At 42.4% G+C, this 19,270-nt stretch overlaps 1 protein-coding gene across 1 annotated transcript in view; it reads right to left on the bottom strand.

Annotated features, from left to right (window-relative positions):
• The window catches only part of LOC121855179 (thrombospondin type-1 domain-containing protein 7B-like), a 182,746-nt gene that overhangs the window by 87,911 nt on the left and 75,565 nt on the right, over positions 1 to 19,270 (bottom strand). Inside the window, exons 3-4 of the mRNA XM_042350045.1 lie at positions 10,690 to 11,422; positions 5,487 to 5,616 (exon numbers count right to left, since the gene is read on the bottom strand). Of these exons, the coding sequence (XP_042205979.1) occupies positions 5,487 to 5,616; positions 10,690 to 11,422 (863 nt within the window). The remainder of the gene's footprint in view (positions 1 to 5,486; positions 5,617 to 10,689; positions 11,423 to 19,270) is intronic.

Here is a 19,270-nt window from a genome sequence, read left to right as displayed (position 1 = left end):
CCATATAGCAGGGTGGGGAGGACCACTGCTCGATATACGCGCGAACACAAACACATACACGTAACAAAATGCCACTATTAATCAGAAACGTCAACATTAAAAAGTGAAACGCAATTTGTGTCTTCCATCTGACATCTCGTTTGACCTTTGACTCTTGTGAGATGTTTACAAAATAAAACACTCTGGACAACTCCAATCTCTCTGCAACAAGGTATCATCATTTAACACATTGCAGCTATTGAAGAGAAGCTGGTAAAAAAATTGCAGTGTCAATTTCTACCTTAATTGAAGACTATGATTGGGTTCAGGTAATGCTTACAGTGTGTGCCTTCACTGATCTGACTGATGACTGGCTTTCTGTCTTGGGGATTTTATTTGGGGGGGGGGGTGTTAAGGGGGATATCACGTAAAGATTAGGAACCCCATTTTATTTAACTAACATAACATAACTAACATAACATTACCAAACCCAAATTAACCTAACCTAACCCCCACGTAGTGTGATGGTGTTTAATCATCAGGTGAATTATACTGGGGTGTCTAATCCTTAGGTGATCCTTTTTTTCAAGTGTCACTCAACAACCAACGAGTAATTCTTAACTACAGTGCAGTATAACCTCAAATATCCGGCATTTAACCAACCGGAACTCTCTCTCAACCGGCATTTTTTTTGTGGGGTCCATTTCCAGTTAGTAATGTCTAATCACATTTACAAAAATCAAGAAACTCGGTTTGAATTTGGCGCCGCTTCGCCCATGGTCTTCTTTCTGGCCACTAGAGGCGCTGTCTGCGTCCTCCATGTTGGCCAATCACACTAGACGCTGCCATTACAGTGCCCATAGTGACGAAAAAATATATTTAAGTGTAATCTTAAAGAACTGTAGTGTTTAAGAACTTATCAAGCCTTAAAAATAGTGAACTAAATGATTACTGTACCCATATTTACTCAAGATCAACAAGTAACTGTATCTGATACTGTACAACAGGATTACACACACACCACTGCAGCGAGTACAGTCCTTTTATTCCTTTTATAATAATTACTATGGTGATGCTTATTTATTAAGAGTAACTCAAGCATCCGGGAAATATGATTATCCGGCACAGTCAATTCCCCATACACTACGGATATCTGAGGTTACACACTGTACTCATGTTTTTCCTCGTCGAATCATACCGCCATTTCGAAGCGTATCTGTAAATCTTTAGTATGTCAGTTTATACGAGTTAATTTTTTACATATGTTGACTTACGAGAATATCTGGGGGTCTTAGTGTGTGTCGAGTGTTCGCTGATCATACAAGGAGGGTGTCTGGTGCCGATGGTAACTTAGTTTAGTTGGTCCGGGGTTCATTCGCCCTCTCCTCCAGCTCTGATAACGCGTCGGCCGTCGTCACCGAGCAAACATTGGCTGATTTCTCTTTAGTGAGGCGTGTACTGACGGTCTGGTATTGTGCGGTGACGGTCTATCCTCTACCCTCACAGAGCCACTACACCTTCACAGAGCCACTACACCTTCACAGAGCCACTACACCTTCACAGAGCCACTACACCTTCACAGAGCCACTACACCTCCACAGAGCCACTACACCTCCACAGAGCCACTACACCTCCACAGAGCCACTACACCTCCACAGAGCCACTACACCTCCACAGAGCCGTTACACCTTTACAGAGCCACCACACCCTCACAGAGGCACCAAACCCTCACAGAGGCACCAAACCCTCAAAGAGCCACCACACCCTCACAAGAGCCACCACATCTTCACAGAGCCGCCACTACACACTCGTGTACATCCTCACAGAGCCACTAACCCCCGCCTTTAGTTCCAGCTAGCGTGTAACTGTGAGGTCCAGAAACGGGAGGTGAAATTTCAAAGGGATTATTACATGGATTATCCCGGGGTTGTGTAATTGAGGTAACTCCTCGTACACAGAGGGACCTGGTCAGAGTGGGGATATACACAGGGACTGGCCAGGACCACGTATACATTTATACATATATAGAGAGAGGAGGAGACTTGCCACATGACCACTCCCAATTACTTACAGTTAGGTGGCCGCCTCTGGTCACCCTGAACCACCGAAACAACAAGACTGCAGTATCTATCACACATACCTTCTATACTTCAATTATTTTGGGTCGACTTCGTATACCCTTCATAATATCATGTCTGGTTTACCGTCACAGGTTGACATTAAACTATCCAGTAAAAGGGTCTTTCACACAAGAACGCTGGGCACATAGTCACAACTTAATGTAAACAAACGGGCTTCATGGTGAAAGTTGTGTAGTGCTTGACTTGTACAACCCAGGAGGTCATTTACAGTTGCCTGAAAACACACCTCACAGGTAACAAACTCGACTGAACATCTCACACCTGGTTTAAGCTCATAGGGACCGGTCTTGCTACACCCACTAACCATTTATTTCCCTCATACCTTGCTTAAGCTTACACTAATTCAGTTTTTTACAGGCCAGGAAACCTCTCAAAAAATCCCGAACATAATCTTAACGCCATAAGGTCTATTACACAACAAACACAACAAATCAACACTCAAGTATAACATCCAGAGACTTAGACACGGGTTACAAGTCATCTGTGTTCATTACGAATCATTTCATTAATTTGGGGGGGGGGTGGGCATTTTTCAATTTTTTTTTCAGCATGGCGATCAAACATTCTTTCTTCCTCTGTGATTCTCCCTACAGTTGGCGTTAGAAAAAAAAATCTGAAGTAATGTGCAGTGCATAGAGAGGGAGATCACTGGCGCTGAATGATCAGAGTTAGTTATATGTAATGCAAGGGAGTGGTAGTTCCTGATCTCTTTCCTGAGATTCGTTTTCGATTTCTCAATGGGTAAATGCTTCATTACCACAACCACAATCACCCTGACTACCAGCACCACCACTATCCTCATCGCTACCCCTTTCAACATCACCACCACCTGGCCCCTCAATGGAGTACCAAGCTTTCCAGCACCATTTACCTGCCGACCACTAATTAGTGTCTTCACCTGACGCTAAAAAGCACCAAAATTTTTCGTATTCAAAGTAATTTTTTTTTCGTTACGTTATTAATATCCTGAAAACTGTGGTGTGCTGGTCGACAACATTAACATGGAAAAACTGGAGTCTATTTGAAGTTGGAAATGTTTAGTTTTGTAAGAAATTTGTGTAATTGGTAAAAGTGTGACTCAATGATGTTTGAGATTTCGGTATAGGATTTAGAAGTGTGTGTGTGTGTGTGTGTGTGTGTGTGTGTGTGTGTGTGTGTGTAAAAATTGAAGAAACACAAATTATCGATCAAACACACACTAAACATGAACTACTTGTGATGAAATGAACCACTGAACTACAATATATGAGTGATAAGACCCACAAAACAAAGACAGACAGACATGAGACAGATAGACAGACACCAAAACAATTCACCACGGACCTCTGCTGGTTCCTATTGCACAGGCTAGCATTACTAATCACGTGCGGGTAAGCAACATTAAGCAATGACTTTCTCTTCTCATACACATCCTCACGGCCTGAGAATTTCATGGGAATGAACCAATCTCTCTCTCTTAAACAGAGCCTCAGTCAGCGCTTGAAGAGCAGGATATGTATGAGGATGCTGTGTGTGTGTGCATGTGTGTGTGTGTGTGTGTGCATGTGTGTGTGTGTGTGTGTGTGTGTGAGTGTGTGAGGTGTGTGTGTGTAGCAGAGAATAAGAGGAGGAGGAGGAAAGAGGGACAAAGAAGTTATACAATAGTAGAAGAAAAAGAGAGAATATGGATAAAAGATAGATGAGAGAAGACAAAAGAAGAAGAAAGGAGGAGGAGGAGGAGAGGGAGGAGGTACCTGTATCGGAACAATAATACCATCTTTATTCTCTTCGTAACGCCTCCTCACTTTTTTACTTCTTTCTCTGTTACTGTATCTCATTTTGTCTTTCATTTACATTGTCATACTTTCTATCCCACTCTCTCTCTCTCTCTCTTTCTTTCTTTCTCTCTCACTTTCTCATTCTCTTACGTCCGCTCACTTTCGCTTACGCATTCTTATTCTCTCCCGCTTTCCCCTATTCTCCTTCACTTTCCCTTATTCTCTCACTTTCTCTTAACTCGCTCATTTTCCCACTCTCTCGCACAAATGCCTCGGTCACTCAATAAGGTACCCAAGATCCTCCTCAGCTGACCACGACGTCCAACACCCAGGTCCTCCTCAGCTGACCACGACGTCCAACACCCAGGTCCTCCTCAGCTGACCACGACGTCCAACACCCAGGTCCTCCTCAGCTGACCACGACGTCCAACAACACCCAGGTCCCTCCCCAGCTGACCACGACGTCCAACACTCCAGGTCCTCCCTAGCTGACCCACGACGTCCAACACCCAGGTCCTCCTAGCTGACTCACGACGTCCACACCAGTCCCTCCCTGGCCAACTACACACGACGTCCGCACCATATCCCTCCTCATAGCTGACCATCCTCCTCAGCTAACCACGACGTCCAACACCCAGGTCCTCCTCAGCTAACCACGACGTCCAACACCCAGGTCCTCCTCAGCTGACCACGACGTCCAACACCCAGGTCCTCCTCAGCTGACCACGACGTCCAACACCCAGGTCCTCCTCAGCTGACCACGACGTCCAACACCCAGGTCCTCCTCAGCTGACCACGACGTCCAACACCCAGGTCCTCCTCAGCTGACCACGACGTCCAACACCCAGGTCGTCCTCCTCAACTGATCACAACGTCTCTCTCTCAGTAGCTACTCAATCGACCCGGTAACAGGTCGGTAAGAACTCTCTCACTCTCCCTCTCCCTCTCACCTTTTTTTCTTACATTCTTCTCCCTTTACATCACCTCCCCCCAAGTGTCTAAATGATTAAAACAGTCTATTCAAATAAGAGACAATCATAATCACCATCGCCATCATCATCATTATCACCATCATCATCCTAATTATCATTATCAGCGTCATCTTCATCGTTAGGACGTGAGGTAGTGAGTTAGTTACCGGGAGCCGGAAATAAGGTCCCCAAACTATACCTGCTCGTTGTCTGTCTCTAACAAGGCGGAAATTTTTGATTGTATGCAAATTTTCCTAGACGTGTTCGGGCTTTTCAAAATTGCTGCTTAATTTTAGAGAGACACAAGGTTGATAATTGAGAATATCCATTGTCTCGCTGACCAGGGGAACTAAAGCGTATATACTGTCTCTTGGCACATTATTTTACATATAGGGATGTGAAGTTGATCGAACACATTGTCAGCCACACTGTCTCCATAGATAGCTAAAGGTTTAATCTACATTGTGTTATAACCGTACTGGTCCTTGCGGCTCGTCAAGGCTATGACACTCGCCGTCACATGTATACAGCTCGTTGTATTCTAGGCTGTGACAGTGACATATCACCAAAAGGCGTCGAGACATACAAGATATAAATTACAGCTCTAAGATGCAATACAGAAACGCGCAGTACATTACCAGTCCACTGGGGGCGACGCAGCCGGGGACGACAGTAGACCAGCTTGACCACTGAGTCACAACACAGTCCCTGGATACCACACACGTCCGTACCCGCTCCGCCACCTGTCCACGACCAGTCAAGCACACGCTGTGGACGTACACGAGGAGTGGGTTAGTGGAGTATAAAGGTTATTATAATTATACTACTAACCAATAATAATAATAATAATAATAATAATAATAATAATAATAATAACTAAGAAAAACTGATAATAAAAAATATTACAGTAATAAAAACAGCATAATAATAATAATAATAACAATAATAATAATAATAATAATAATAATAATAATAATAATAATAATAAAAACAATAAAAACAATAAAAACAATAATAATAATAATAATAATAAAAACAATAATAATAATAATAATAATATGTACTGTGTATGATATTGCCGGGGTGTATACCTGAGGTGGTGAGTATTAGCTGTACCCAACACGTGAGTGAGTCCGCTGGGTACACCTGAGGCACCTGTTCGTGGCTGAGGTAAACACGTCAAGCGCTCGGGGACACACAATATAAATCTCTTGAGCACCGTCTTTTATAATGGCTCTGATTATTTGGGGTTCATTCCTAAAATAAGTTTGATACAGTGTAAATCTTGTAAGGAAGGAAGGAAGGAAGGAAGGAAGGAAGGAAGGAAGGAAAACACGACTTAGGATTTACATAAGACTGCCTTCGGGATTCAACAAATTGATATGAACTTTCACGATAAATACTCAAGACTGATAGTTCAGAGTTCATAGGCTCAGGGAGAGAGAGAGAGAGAGAGAGAGAGAGAGAGAGACCTTCCAGCCCTCACCACACCTGGTATCATTACCGCTGTGCTCACCTGTACTTGAGAATAAATAGACAAGTTACCTTAAAAGGAAAATAATGTATGTAATCCTCTAAGATTCTCACTAAAGCGGTTAATTAGTCCTGGCTAACTACCTAGATAAATCCCCGGTAACTATGAAATTGAATTTCGTTGTTCGCTAATTGATCTCGGAGAGGCAATCTAGCGGGTAAGTCACCATAAGAGGACAAGGGTAGGTGACAGTGGCAGGTAACGTTTATGGTACTCATAACAACACCTCTAGTGCTTCCTGGTGAGCTTTAGATCCACGTGTGTCCATATACCGGTCTGGGCACCACCTTCATGAGGAAATATATTATTCTCTTTGAACTGGTGTTTCCTGTTCAGTCTAGTTAATTGCCTCGACCGTGAATTTCGTTGTATGTGTGATTGTATATAGTTGAGGTGTTACACCTGAGTTAAGTGTGGTGTGTCGTGACGAACAGTGCACGAAGATTATGAGTTTACAAACTTCAAATCTATTTTTTTTATGGACGCTCTTTTATTCTAAGGATATATGGTCAAAGCACCTCAGAGTTGTGTCAACCACACAGTTCATCATGAGAGGTGAGCTGACTGTGCAGCAGCGAGTGAAGGTTATGGGAAAGTAGTTGTCGCAACTCTGGTGCAGAAACTCAACGAAATTTCAAGTGAGAAAAAAAGGTCTCCAAAACACTAGTCAGAATTATTATTCTCGGAATAATAGACTTACTGTATAGAAAACAACAGACAATGTTAAGTATTACAATGAAGACCATCGCGAGCGGCCACAAACTGTCAGGAGTGAGGAAAACATTGATGGAGTCAGGGCAGGTGTCGGACGCTCTCCACAATTACCAAAACCGTGATTATCACAAGAGTTGGGGATCCGACGTGCAAGCGTAAGGGGAATAATGCATCAAGACATGAAGGTACTTACTGTATATAAAAAATACAGATACTCCAGAAGCAAACTCCGCAAGATAAAATAAAGCTGCCAGACTGCGATTTGGCAGAGAAATGTCAACGATGACTGAAAATGACGAGACGTTCCTGGATGTTCAGTAATGAGGCACACCTTCATCTTAAAGGACCTGTTACAAAGCAAAACATGACACCTGTTTTCCCACAGAGAAACTACTGAGTGTAGGGAAGAAGTCAGCACGGGACACACTCTTACCGTCATTTCTGAACGCTACCAAAATCTCATCCAAGATCGGGCTTTGCCAGCACTGAAGGGAAGTAAAAGTGTGAATGAGGCGACATATTTCCCAGCAAGAAGGGGCACCATTCCACACATTAAATGCCACACCCGAATACGTACAAGGTGTATTCCCAAGTGATCTTCTCATCTCAAACAGAACTCCTAACATTTGGCTGCCGTACTCACCAGATATGACTCCTTTCTCTGGAGTTACCTCAAGAACTTCATGTACCAACACCTCCCAAACAGCATTGGATACATAAATAAAATTAACCAGATCTAATCTGACATTGTTTTGTGTTGCTGACAACAACAATATTCGTGTACAGGTCGTAATTACACGGCGAGGAACATGGGTCCACCATATCAATAACGGAGTTGACTGTTTATTTATTTATTTTTTAATGTGTGGGTATTAGCCAGTGTATTTACTTTTACCACTTAAAAATTCCATCTTCACGTGAAGAAATAATGCTAATACCATATTATATATATATATATATATATATATATATATATATATATATATATATATATATATATATATATATATATATATATATATATTCTTGCGTGTCCGTAAATTCTAGCGACTCATGCCTTGTTTAATAATCCAATTAGAGTCTATACTGATAAACTGCAGACTTACTCCCAGAGGAAATTTCTTACTTGCTACAGTGCAAATTAATGGTGGTGGGTCGTGGCGCTGCAGCTAGAGAGCCGCTCGTAACTGACACCGCTAGATAATTAAACACAATATACACTGTCTCAGCCAGCTGCACCGGGGAGCTGCCTTTACTACAGGTATGAGGGAGGAGGCGGGGCTCCAGGACACACCCTGCGTTATGTGAGGCAACACAACCATTATGTAAACTATCAAAATGAATTCCTCGAAGCTAAGGGTCCCGGGATCGATTCCCTGCCAGAGTAGAGGATTGGGTTCCCTCCTCGTGCACTCTCTAATATACTGAGTAAACACTAGGGTGGAGCACCCTTGGAGGTGGAGTAACCCACTGTCATGGTCACGTTGACTGCTGATCTATTTAACTTATGATTCTTATTAAACTCCACGCCCGCAAAACATGAGTGAGTTAGCGACCCCTGAAAAGACGTGTTTTTTTCCCCATAGACGCTACACTTGTGTTCCTTCCCAGAGTCCCGCCTTTGTGAAGACAGTTATCAATGCGTTGTTATTCCACTTTCTCCTGGGAAGCTCAATCTTGAATTAGTCTGTGTAAATCAACGCAAGTAATTCGCCAGACCTTTGTCAACTGAGGGTCATCTTTGAATGAGTAACAGTTAGTTTGTTTGTAATTATTGTCATTGCGTGAGTAGCGATCACTGGCAACTCAGGGGTATATATACCCCAAGACTAGCCAGGGAGAGTGCTCCTTGACGCTGCTTCAATGTTTCTCCAGGTATGTTTTTGTGTAGCCATTCAGTTGATTCAGTCAATTGTAGTGAATATCAGTGTTCACCAGTGTTCATGATTTAACAGTTGAATTGTCATTCACCCAGTGTAGAAGTAATATAACGTAAATATGTCTGTCGTCTAGACAAGAGAGTTGTTTGTGTTGTCATGCTTCCCAAACGCCCCTTGACGCTGCTTCCATGTTTCTCCAGATCCCATTGTGATTCTTGCAACCATTCAACAACGGCCCCGGATATAGTAGATACCCAGCAGGGATCATATATGCGGCCTGATTAATGTGCCCCACGGCTTCGTTGGGCCAGACCCCAGACTCTCCATGTGTCTGGCTACCCCACAATAACAACGGTCGTGAGCCCTAGTGTTCTACCCTGGGTTGCTCCTTAGAAGTATATGTCCACAGAGTGTGTTGTAACATGTATGTTAGGGATAATTAGTTGGAAATAATTATCCCATGTTGGGTAGTGGACCCCTATATATGCTAGTGTCAGTATTAACGTATGTTGAGTAAAATAATCTACAATGAGTGCCATGTAATGTAACACCAGTAATGTTGTGAGTAAGAGTAAGAATGTAGGAACTGAGTCTCCAATAAGCCCAGGAGTTGAGCCTGGTAGTTATATGATTAATACTATATCTTTTCCCCTTTGATTTCATATTAATAAACTTGTTTTTAGAGTACTTTAGGTGTATTCCTTTCTCCCACAGTATTTTACCTTTATTTCCATCCAAGTGACTTGATACCAGAATTACCATACCCATGTGCCTAGACCCTCGAACCATGCTACCAAAAGAATGTCCATGCTACCAAAAAAATGTCCGTGCTACCAAAAGAATGTCCATGCTACCAAAAGAATGTTCATGCTACCAAAAGAATAGGTGACGGAACTGAGTAAGGGTAAGACTAAGAGAAGTAAGTAAGATGAGGGTGGTGTAGATACACAGTGGGAACCCGCGCCCTCACACCACAAGTTAGATTCAGATCAGCTCCTGCCGGGCACCAAAAATGACACTTAAGATAGAGAAGAACAATTCCTATACCAGCTTGCCTGTCATAAGTAACTCAACATGTACAGTCTCGTTCAAGATTCTTCGAACACTGCTGGAGACAGCTGGCAACTCAAGGCCGTTTGTTTACTATAGTACGTAGTAAAAATTATGACAATGTAAAAGGTTATCGGTGATTGGTTACTTAGTTCCCTGTTGCTTAATTAATGGTTGGGCTTTGTTGTTTCGTATTATATTATATTATACTACGTACTATAGTAAACAAACGGCCTTGAGTTGCCAGCTGTCTCCAGCAGTGTTCGAAGAATCTTGAACGAAACTACAGTAAATTTATTAAATATAATGAATGTGCAATACAATGAAAGTATTCTTGTCGCTCTTACAGTGTACATGACAGCTATATACATACCTACTGTATCAGCACTACAGTTCCAACACAATTTGTCTAAGGTCTTGTACAGCAGAGGAAACATTAATTGGTTGTTGTATAGAGGTACAATACCTGTGTGTCCTATATTTGAAGGATGGCACGATGAATGCATTAAGAAATTTGTGTTTTGTGAGTTTTACATAGCGAGGAAGGGAGGGGGAGTATAGAGGGGGGCGAGGAGCGTCTGGGAAACAAGCAGGAGATGATAGTTTAAACTCTTGGGGATTTATTCTAAAAATTCAGAATTCAAGTTACTGTGTTTGCCTCACCTTAGTGGGAGGCGAGTGCCGTTCGTGTGTACACACGTCAGCTCTCGCTCTTGCCGTCCAACTTTTGGGAGGTCTTTTTCCGGACGTCCAGTGAGCTTCTCCTCGACATGCGTGGGCTGCTGCTCACTCCAGGCTCTCTCCGATCTTGTGTACGGCAGTTCCTCGATACTGTTGCTCTTCTCCAGGCCTTCATCGTCGTCAATTTCGGCAAGTGTGGAGTCATGGTCGCTGGTGAAGAATATCGAGTTTTCCTCTATATTTGCGGTGTCTTCTGGTTCTACATGATCAGGTGTGAATGTGGTCTGACAGGGCCCCCACTCTCCTACTCGTAGTCTGACCAGAGGTTCTGCCTTTTCACCAGACAAGGCCGGGGACACGCCAGAAGGGAGACATTCAGCTATGCATGGCCGTGACTCGCTGAGGGGTGGACATGGGAGGCCGCCAGGTGTGGGCGCCACCAACACGGTGCGGGTGCGGCGCTGGGAGGCGTCGCAGGACACGCAAGGGACCCAGTTGCCCCAGGGCCCCAGGACACAGTCCTGGGGGCAGGCGGTGATGCAGGATACCTCCCTGGAGGGCGGAGGACTCGTACACTGGTCCTGGGTGGCCGGCGCTCCCTGCACCTCGCAAGTAATGTTCCTCGTCCGGCGTCCATGACAGAGGCCGTCGACGTCCCTGGAGCGGTCGTCGCTCACCTGACAGGGCGACCATGAGTCTACCAGCCACGACCCGTCTGGTGGGGAGAGAACACAACATTGTAATACACACCAATACGTTTGGGAGAGAACAAAGCAGTATAACAGATGTTAAAGATTTAAACAGTGTATCGCAGGTGCTGGGAGAACAGATTACTGTGTTACAGATATTGTAGAGATAAAATACTGGGTAAAGGTATGCAGCACGACGTAACTAATGTTTAATAATACACGACTCACCAGTTACTCCAGGAAAAAACACGAAAATCACACTTGAGGTGTTACTTAGCGGCAGCCCGTCTTCTATTACTGAAGTTAATAATGTTTTATGATATGTTTCTTGGTGTTTATTCAGTGGCATTGTGGTAGATATAGACGAAGTGAGTGGTGCTTAAACTAACACTTTACAGGTTCTCAGTTATCTTGGTCTTATTGGATCTATACGTATTATATCCTTAAGTTAGTGTGTTTTTTTTTTTTTAAGCACCGTCGTGTTTTACAATATGGCGTCAGTCACTCCACCCACAAACAAATAAAAATATAAGAAAATACTGGTTTATAATTCCACAAAATAAGGATATTCACTGAAATACGAACCTAAGCTCAAAACTTACTGAAAGTGTCGAGGTACCTGACACTACTTTAGAGCGACCAATACTGGGACGGAACCTCTCTGGTCTTTCTTCTTCATTACAGCTTACAACCCCAGCAAGGAACACACGAGATATAAAACAAAATAAAACTTCGGTTAATATTGCCGACTAAACATGACAAAAGACAGAAAAAACACCAAAAACAATTGGGAACGAAGATTACCTGTTCCGTCAGTGGCTGGTGGGTGTCAAGTGAGTCCCAAGGCACTCAAACACAACCTTATAATGAGGACTCGAAACAGCAAGACAAGGGGATAACGCTGTTGGGTAGTTGAAATTTCACTCAACAGGTGGTGTTGTTAGATTACTTCACAGAGCATGTAACAAGGATAACGAAACCAGAAGAGTAAACTATTCACACTACACTTAACCTAAATTCCTCCAGTTAGGTTAGGTTAGGTTAGGTTAGGTTAGGTTAGTACAAAAAGAGAGCAATGCAAGAAATTAGATTGAGGAAGAGGAGTAAAAGGATTAGAATAAGTAAGAATGAAGATGAATGAATGAATAGTAGAAGATGAAGAGGGGAGAAAGGAGAAGTAAGAAACATATTGATACATAGAGAGAGTTGTAGTTCTATTCACGTTCTTTCGCCCGGCCCGCACATAGCACACCTAACTCTTTAAACACGCTGCTGAATATTTCATGAAACACCACCTGAGCAGAGAGAGAGAGAGAGAGAGAGAGAGAGAGAGAGACTCATGACCCAACGAGATATTCTAAAGGAGGAAGGTCAAACATTAATGACATTTAACCACCAATACAAAAACTAACCTCTGACCTAGCCTAACCCGCTTTAGATGAGGTCACCATTCCTGACCTTTGATTCTAATATAACAAACCATCTATAATTCAACAAGATGACTTCACGAATACGATAAACCATCTCAGGGGTCATTAAAAAGTTGACCTATGACACCCTAAGGTACTATCTAATACATTATGACCTTAATAAAAGCTCAGTAGGTCATAGGTAAGGTCATAACTTCCCCCTCCTCCTCCTCCTCCCCCTACAGGTACAACCATGACATTTAAAGCCCAAGTTATTTAGAAGTCACGAGAGAGGGCGGTGGGTTACACATGTCACCTTTGACCTCGCTAATTGACGCTAGGAAGTCCAGGTGAAGCTTACCTTGTTGGTCAAAATTTTAACACGAGAAATTTTTACTTGACAAAAATCCAAGTTGGAAGAGAGAAAGTGTGTGTGTGTGTGTGTGTGTGTGTGAGAGAGAGAGAGAATCAGGTCCCTCTCACTGACCACAAAGAGGGAGTAAGAGTGGAGTGAGAGTGAGGAGAGAGCGAGTAAAAAAGAGAGAGAGAGAGAAAAAGGGCGGTAACTCAGGCCTTGTGGTAATGTGTGAGAGCTTAACCTTTGATGGAACTTTTCTAAGTCAAATTAGTTCTGCCTCAAGTTTAGGGAAGAACTTTCCAATTAGCGTCGTCGGTACAACACACGGAGACCCCCAGGTAGGTTAGGTTAGGTTAGGTTAGGTTAGTGGAGGATGGGGAGGATAAAAGAATATCTTAACGTACCTCGATAACACGGTGGGATAGTGAAATGGATAGAATAGGACGAGAAGGGATAGGAGGAGGAGTCCACAAATTCATCAAAATTATCCTTCCGCAATCCTCTACAAAACCGATAGTGTGTGATTGACTTCATCCTATTGATAAGAGGATAGTAGTCTTCTATGTGCAGTGTAACTAGGGTAGAAAAAGGCTTAGTGAAATGCCATCCATCTATCCACTAATAACTAATACATACATATCTCATCAGTCCATATAGCACACAAACAATAGCTTACTAGTCGGGAATCGAACCTTGGACCTATGCGTGTGCACAGCGATCGCTACCACCGCGCCACAAGGACAACAAAGGCAATCCTAGGCTTTGTTATATTCCACACAAAGCCTGTTCATCGTGGTTATTAAGCATCATGAACCTCCATTGGGAATTGCCCGCGCAAACTATGTGATCGGAGTAGCATTTTACCGAATCCAGCTAGGAAACACGAGGCTATATATATATATATATATATAATTATTTCATCAGTCCAGATAGTACATACATACATACATACATACATAGCCGAGGCTTAGAAGCCCTAGAGGGAACGAACTTCGTGCACCTGTGAAGCCACCAATACACCTGTTGATGGCAGGTGTGAGCAGATGTGGTGGTAGTTGTGTAGTTGGGTGTGTAGAGCAATTCTAGTTGTTTAGAGAGAGAGAGAGAGAGAGAGAGAGAGAGAGAGAGAGAGAGAGAGAGGCGCACAATCTGGAGAGAGGTGTGTGTTTGCACCTGACCAGTCACTCCCGGGAACAAAGTCATCACACTGGGTTGGCCTCAGGTAGGGTTTCCACGCCGCGCCGCTTCAACATGTTGGCTCAGAAAACATTTACCTCCAGGACCTTTTTACTTTCCTTCAACCTTTATCCGTAATATCTGATATCCTCGCGTCCACGACTCACATAATCCGTCTAGCTGGTGGAGCGTTATGCGTGATACTAATGTCCCTCAGTTGGTTTTGTACATTTAATTAAGAAAGTGGACATATATAAACAAATAACTAAATAAATGCACAGGAGATCAATTCCTATATTAATAGATTCGAAAATATATGAAAAAATAGACAAAAAAAAATTACTGAATACATAGAAATAAAAAAATAAATAAATGTAAATGTATTGAGTCGGGTTAATATCTTTTACAGTAAGGTGGTTCAGGTAACGTCGTCTGACCCAGAAGGAGTTCACCTGATTGAACTCAAACCTTCAATAAACCATACAAACACACCCGTCCCCACCGCTGCCTCCTGAAGGTGATGTACACATTACCGACTTACTGATTAATCCATTACATCCGGAGGGTATAGCTCATTGCCTTGATGGGAGTATGGGAGAGGAGGGGAGGGGAGGGAAGGGGGGAGGGTAGGGGACTGGGAAGAGGAGGAGGGGACTGGGAAGGAGAATTAGGGGCCGCTAGGCAGGGAAATAATCCTTGAGAGTAACATATGAGATTAGTGGTGGGTCGTGGCAGCACTTAGCTGATGAGTAGAGTCTGCCAGCTCATGTTAATTACTGATAAGCTGTGATTTTTTTATTTAAAGGTAAGGTATGGCCAAGTAATTGTGGGACCGGCGGTATATGTATGAATGCATAGATGTATGAAGAGGGTGGTCCATAGGTAAGCAATTAACCAACATAATTTCCATTTCATAATTATAACTCATCTGTGTATGACACAATCATCATTAATTCTATTGTAATATGCATTTCAGATAATCCTTAAATTTGACTGTTGATGACATTATTATTATCATTATTATTATTATTATTATTATTATTATTATTATTATTATTATTATTATTATTATTATTATTATTATTATTATTATTATTTCTGTCGTTATTGTTGTATTCACTGTTATCATTATTAATGATGTTATAATTATCACGCTCACCCTTCACCTGGACCACACCATCCTCACCCTTCACCTGGACCACACCATCCTCACCCTTCACCTGACCACACCACCTTCGCCTAAACGTCCTCAACACAACTCCAAACTTTGAGTCTTCCCCCTCGCTCCCAAACTGCTGCAGGTGGTGTGGGTCCCTATGGTCGAGTCTCTGAGATGAGATCCCTGCCCTGGGAGTCGTCTGGGAGATCCTGGGAGGCTGTAGAACCAACAGCAGCTGTGAAAATCTGGGATAACACTCTGCCTCTTGTCTCACAGCTGTTTACTGGCTGGGAAGACGTGTGTGTGTGTGTGTGTGTGTGTGTAGGTGTGTGTTTTGAGTGATTTGCCAGGAAGTGTTTCGTCTTTTATTATTATTATTATTATTATTATTATTATTATTATTATTATTATTATTATTATTATTATTATTATTATTATTATCATTTTATGGCCGTAGTAGTAGTAGTAGTAGTAGTAGTGCCATGGATCTGCAGCTCAATTCAACACAAATGGGATATTTCTTATGTATTGGGATATTTAATATTAAGGTAATTAAATAGTGGCAGAAGATATGGCTATTAGGAGGCTGGGCCACTTTATTAAAAAAAAAGTAGTAGTAGTGTAATAGTAATAATATGTGAGCCTTCTTCGACATCAGGATTTTTGATCCACTGGCCGTTTGTCACCCGTAACCTAGCTCTCGATGCTGCACATAGGAGGAACGAGAACGACAAGAGAAGGGCATATGGGGAGAGAATTCAAAATGTCGATCAAGGCAGCTTCACTCCGCTAGTGTTCACAACCTCTGGTGGGATGGGCCCAAGCGCAAGATGTTTCTACGCCAGACTCGCGGAGCTGATCTCCGAACAGAAGCAGCAGCCCAGAAGTTATGTCGCAGCCTGGATGAGATGTCGACTGTCCTTCTCTCTCCTTCGGTCGGCTTTGCTCTGCCTCAGGGGAACGAGAGCTTCTGCCCCTACTCCGTCAACTGCTGCAGATATCGACTATGAGGCTACAGTCACCGAATGCCGCATCGATCTGCGGCTCAACTAATTTAACACAGATAGGATAGTTGCTTATGTATTAGGATAGTTAATATTAAGGTAAATAAATGGTGGCGAAGGTGTGGCTATTGGGGGAGGCTGGAGGCCAAGTAGTAGTAGTAGTAGTAGTAGTAGTAGTAGTAGTAGTAGTAGTAGTAGTAGTAGTAGTAGTAGTAGTAGTATAATTATTTCTTTCATAAAAAACGAGACTATATTTTAAAGGGTTAACTGTAGTAATCCAGAGAGAATTCTTATGCCGAATAAAACCTCAAAGGCACCGCGGGAGACTTTGATGAAACAGTTGGCAATCTTCTTAAGCTCTGGAGGCAAGAGATTCCTTCACCTTACAAATTAAACTTAGGGTTTAAGCTGACCCGCCCCGTTGGACAGCCACTGTTAGTGGAGATGTAGAGAGAAGGCTTTGGTCTGTAGTGCTATTGAGGGCAGATCTACGGATTACGATGAGAACAATACAGAACACAATGTTAACAGGATACAATGTAAATAGGATCCAATGTAAACAGGATAAGATCCAAACAAAACGCAAAGAAAAAATGATATAGAATCACATAATGATAATGATAATATAATAAACTAATACCAATATGTAATAATAATAATAAAATAATAATAATAATAATAATAATAATAATAATAATAATAATAATAATAATAATAATAATAATCGGTTGCGGACGGGTTGGTCAGGCAATTTCATGTGGAAGACCAAGTATTAACCGGTGACGATTGTGTCGATGATATCCTTCCCGTTTCTAGCTTAGACAGCCTGAGACTGTGGTGAACCAGGCCTGGACAGCGCCCAGTGTCATGTCCACGATATTTGTGTGATGGATTTCGGTAAGCCAGCGCATCTTGGTGTTCATTGAGAGGTTTACTGGGTAAACAAGCTTGACATATTTGTCACGGTGAACGCCCGTAAGCTGTTGTTACATGTCTGGTGATGTCTTGAGCCGCCGGATAAACTTGATAACTTACGTGCAGGACCCAGGGCAGATCAGTCTTCACCCCACTGCCTGTTGCTCCACTACGCAGGGGATGAGGGATACTTTTTTTTCCTCGGTTATTCAATTGATGAATTATATTTGATTTTAATGATTTTTGCTTGTTGGTGATGGGGGTCTGAGTCAGATTCACTGCCAGAGTTGTGGTAGTTGCGCTTACCGGAATTGAGACAGTTGTAGTCCCTGTGATCCCATGAGGCCAGTTTAGTACCGTGTTCCTCCACAGTATCTTCAGTAGTCTTAGTAGTGTTACCTTAATTCTCATTCACCTCTGTATGGAAGGTCGCCATCAGACCCAGAGTGTCTTTTGGTATATCCATAGAGTTTTTGTACAATCAAAGCGCCAGGGACCATATGACTCCTGTTTAGCAGCAGTAAGCGATACGCCAGAATGACGTCTGCAAACTAAGGATTTCCAAGTTATCGCAGGCACCTCACCCTCAGCCTTGGGAGTGGTAGGTCGTGCCAGTGACATTTATCTATTAAATACAAGCCAATCCAAAACCTCAAAATAGTCCCAACCGGTCAGGAGTCCTTATACCTCTCTACCTCAAGCCACTGGCTCCTTGTGCAAAATACTCACAATAACGCTGTAAACCAGGACTTAACTCACTACCTGTGTTGTTGTCCAGATCCCGCCTCTCTGTATGTGGAAGAAGAAGAAGAAGAAAGAAGAAGAAGAAGAAGGAGAGGAGAAAAAGAAGAAGAAGAAGAAGAAAGAAGAAGAAGAAGAAGAAGAAGAGGAAGAGGGAAGAGGAGAGGAGGAGAAGAAGAAGAAGAAAGGAAGATGGAAGAGGAGGAGGAGGTATGAAGAAGAAGAAGAAGAAAGAAGAAGAAGAAGAAGAAAGAAGAAGAAGAAGATGAAAGAAGAAGAAGAAGAGGAGAAAGAAAGAAGAAGAGGAGAGGGAGAGGAGAAGAAGAAGAAGAAGAAGAAGAAGAAGAAGAAGAAGAAGAAGAAGAAGAAGAAGAAGAAGAAGAAGAAGAAGAAGAAGAAGAAGAAGAAGAAGAAGAAGAAGAAGAAGAAGAAGAAGAAGATAGGAGAGACAACTAGGCTCGTGGGTTCAATATATGTAATTACTTCAGAGAGAAACTCCTCCTTTTAAGATGTCTCAAGACGTCAATTAGCTCACAGGTAACTTGAAGTGTACAAATTCTTGGGTATTCCAGCGACCATCTCAGCTTCTCTCAGGTCAATGTACCTATTCTTAAGTCTACTTACGTTGAATTTCCTCCTTAATGGCTGATATAAGCTAAAACCTTAAAAATATGTACCAATTTGGCTCCATATTTACACAAAAACTTTATCTTAGCTAAATACGTTTACTTGTAACTTCTAAAAATAACACTGGGTTTACTTTACTGAGATCAGTTCGCTTCCAGTGCACAAGATGGCACCATGATAACACCGAGACTCTACCTTAACTAGATATGTTCACTTAGCACCAGGTAGGAGGCAAAATGAATGGACTGAATCTTTCTTAAATGATTCGAGGTTAATTCTAGTAAGTTAGAGTCTTTAGTGTAATTATGATGCTTTTGTTTCTAAGTCAATCAGTTAGGTGCCTTCTTAAACCAATCTAAATAGAGCAGGATCTTCATAGACCAATCGTAGCAGTGCAGCAACACACTGAGTCAATCAGAATGAAACAGGATTACAAAGGGCCAATAAGAGCATTGCACTCCCACCACAAACCAACTAAAATATTG

This window comes from Homarus americanus, unplaced genomic scaffold (assembly GCF_018991925.1).
Source record: "Homarus americanus isolate GMGI-L3 unplaced genomic scaffold, GMGI_Hamer_2.0 scaffold29048, whole genome shotgun sequence".
NCBI lineage: Eukaryota > Metazoa > Arthropoda > Malacostraca > Decapoda > Nephropidae > Homarus > Homarus americanus.
Note: the sequence above shows the minus strand (reverse complement) of the source record. Positions and strands in the feature narration are given on the sequence as shown.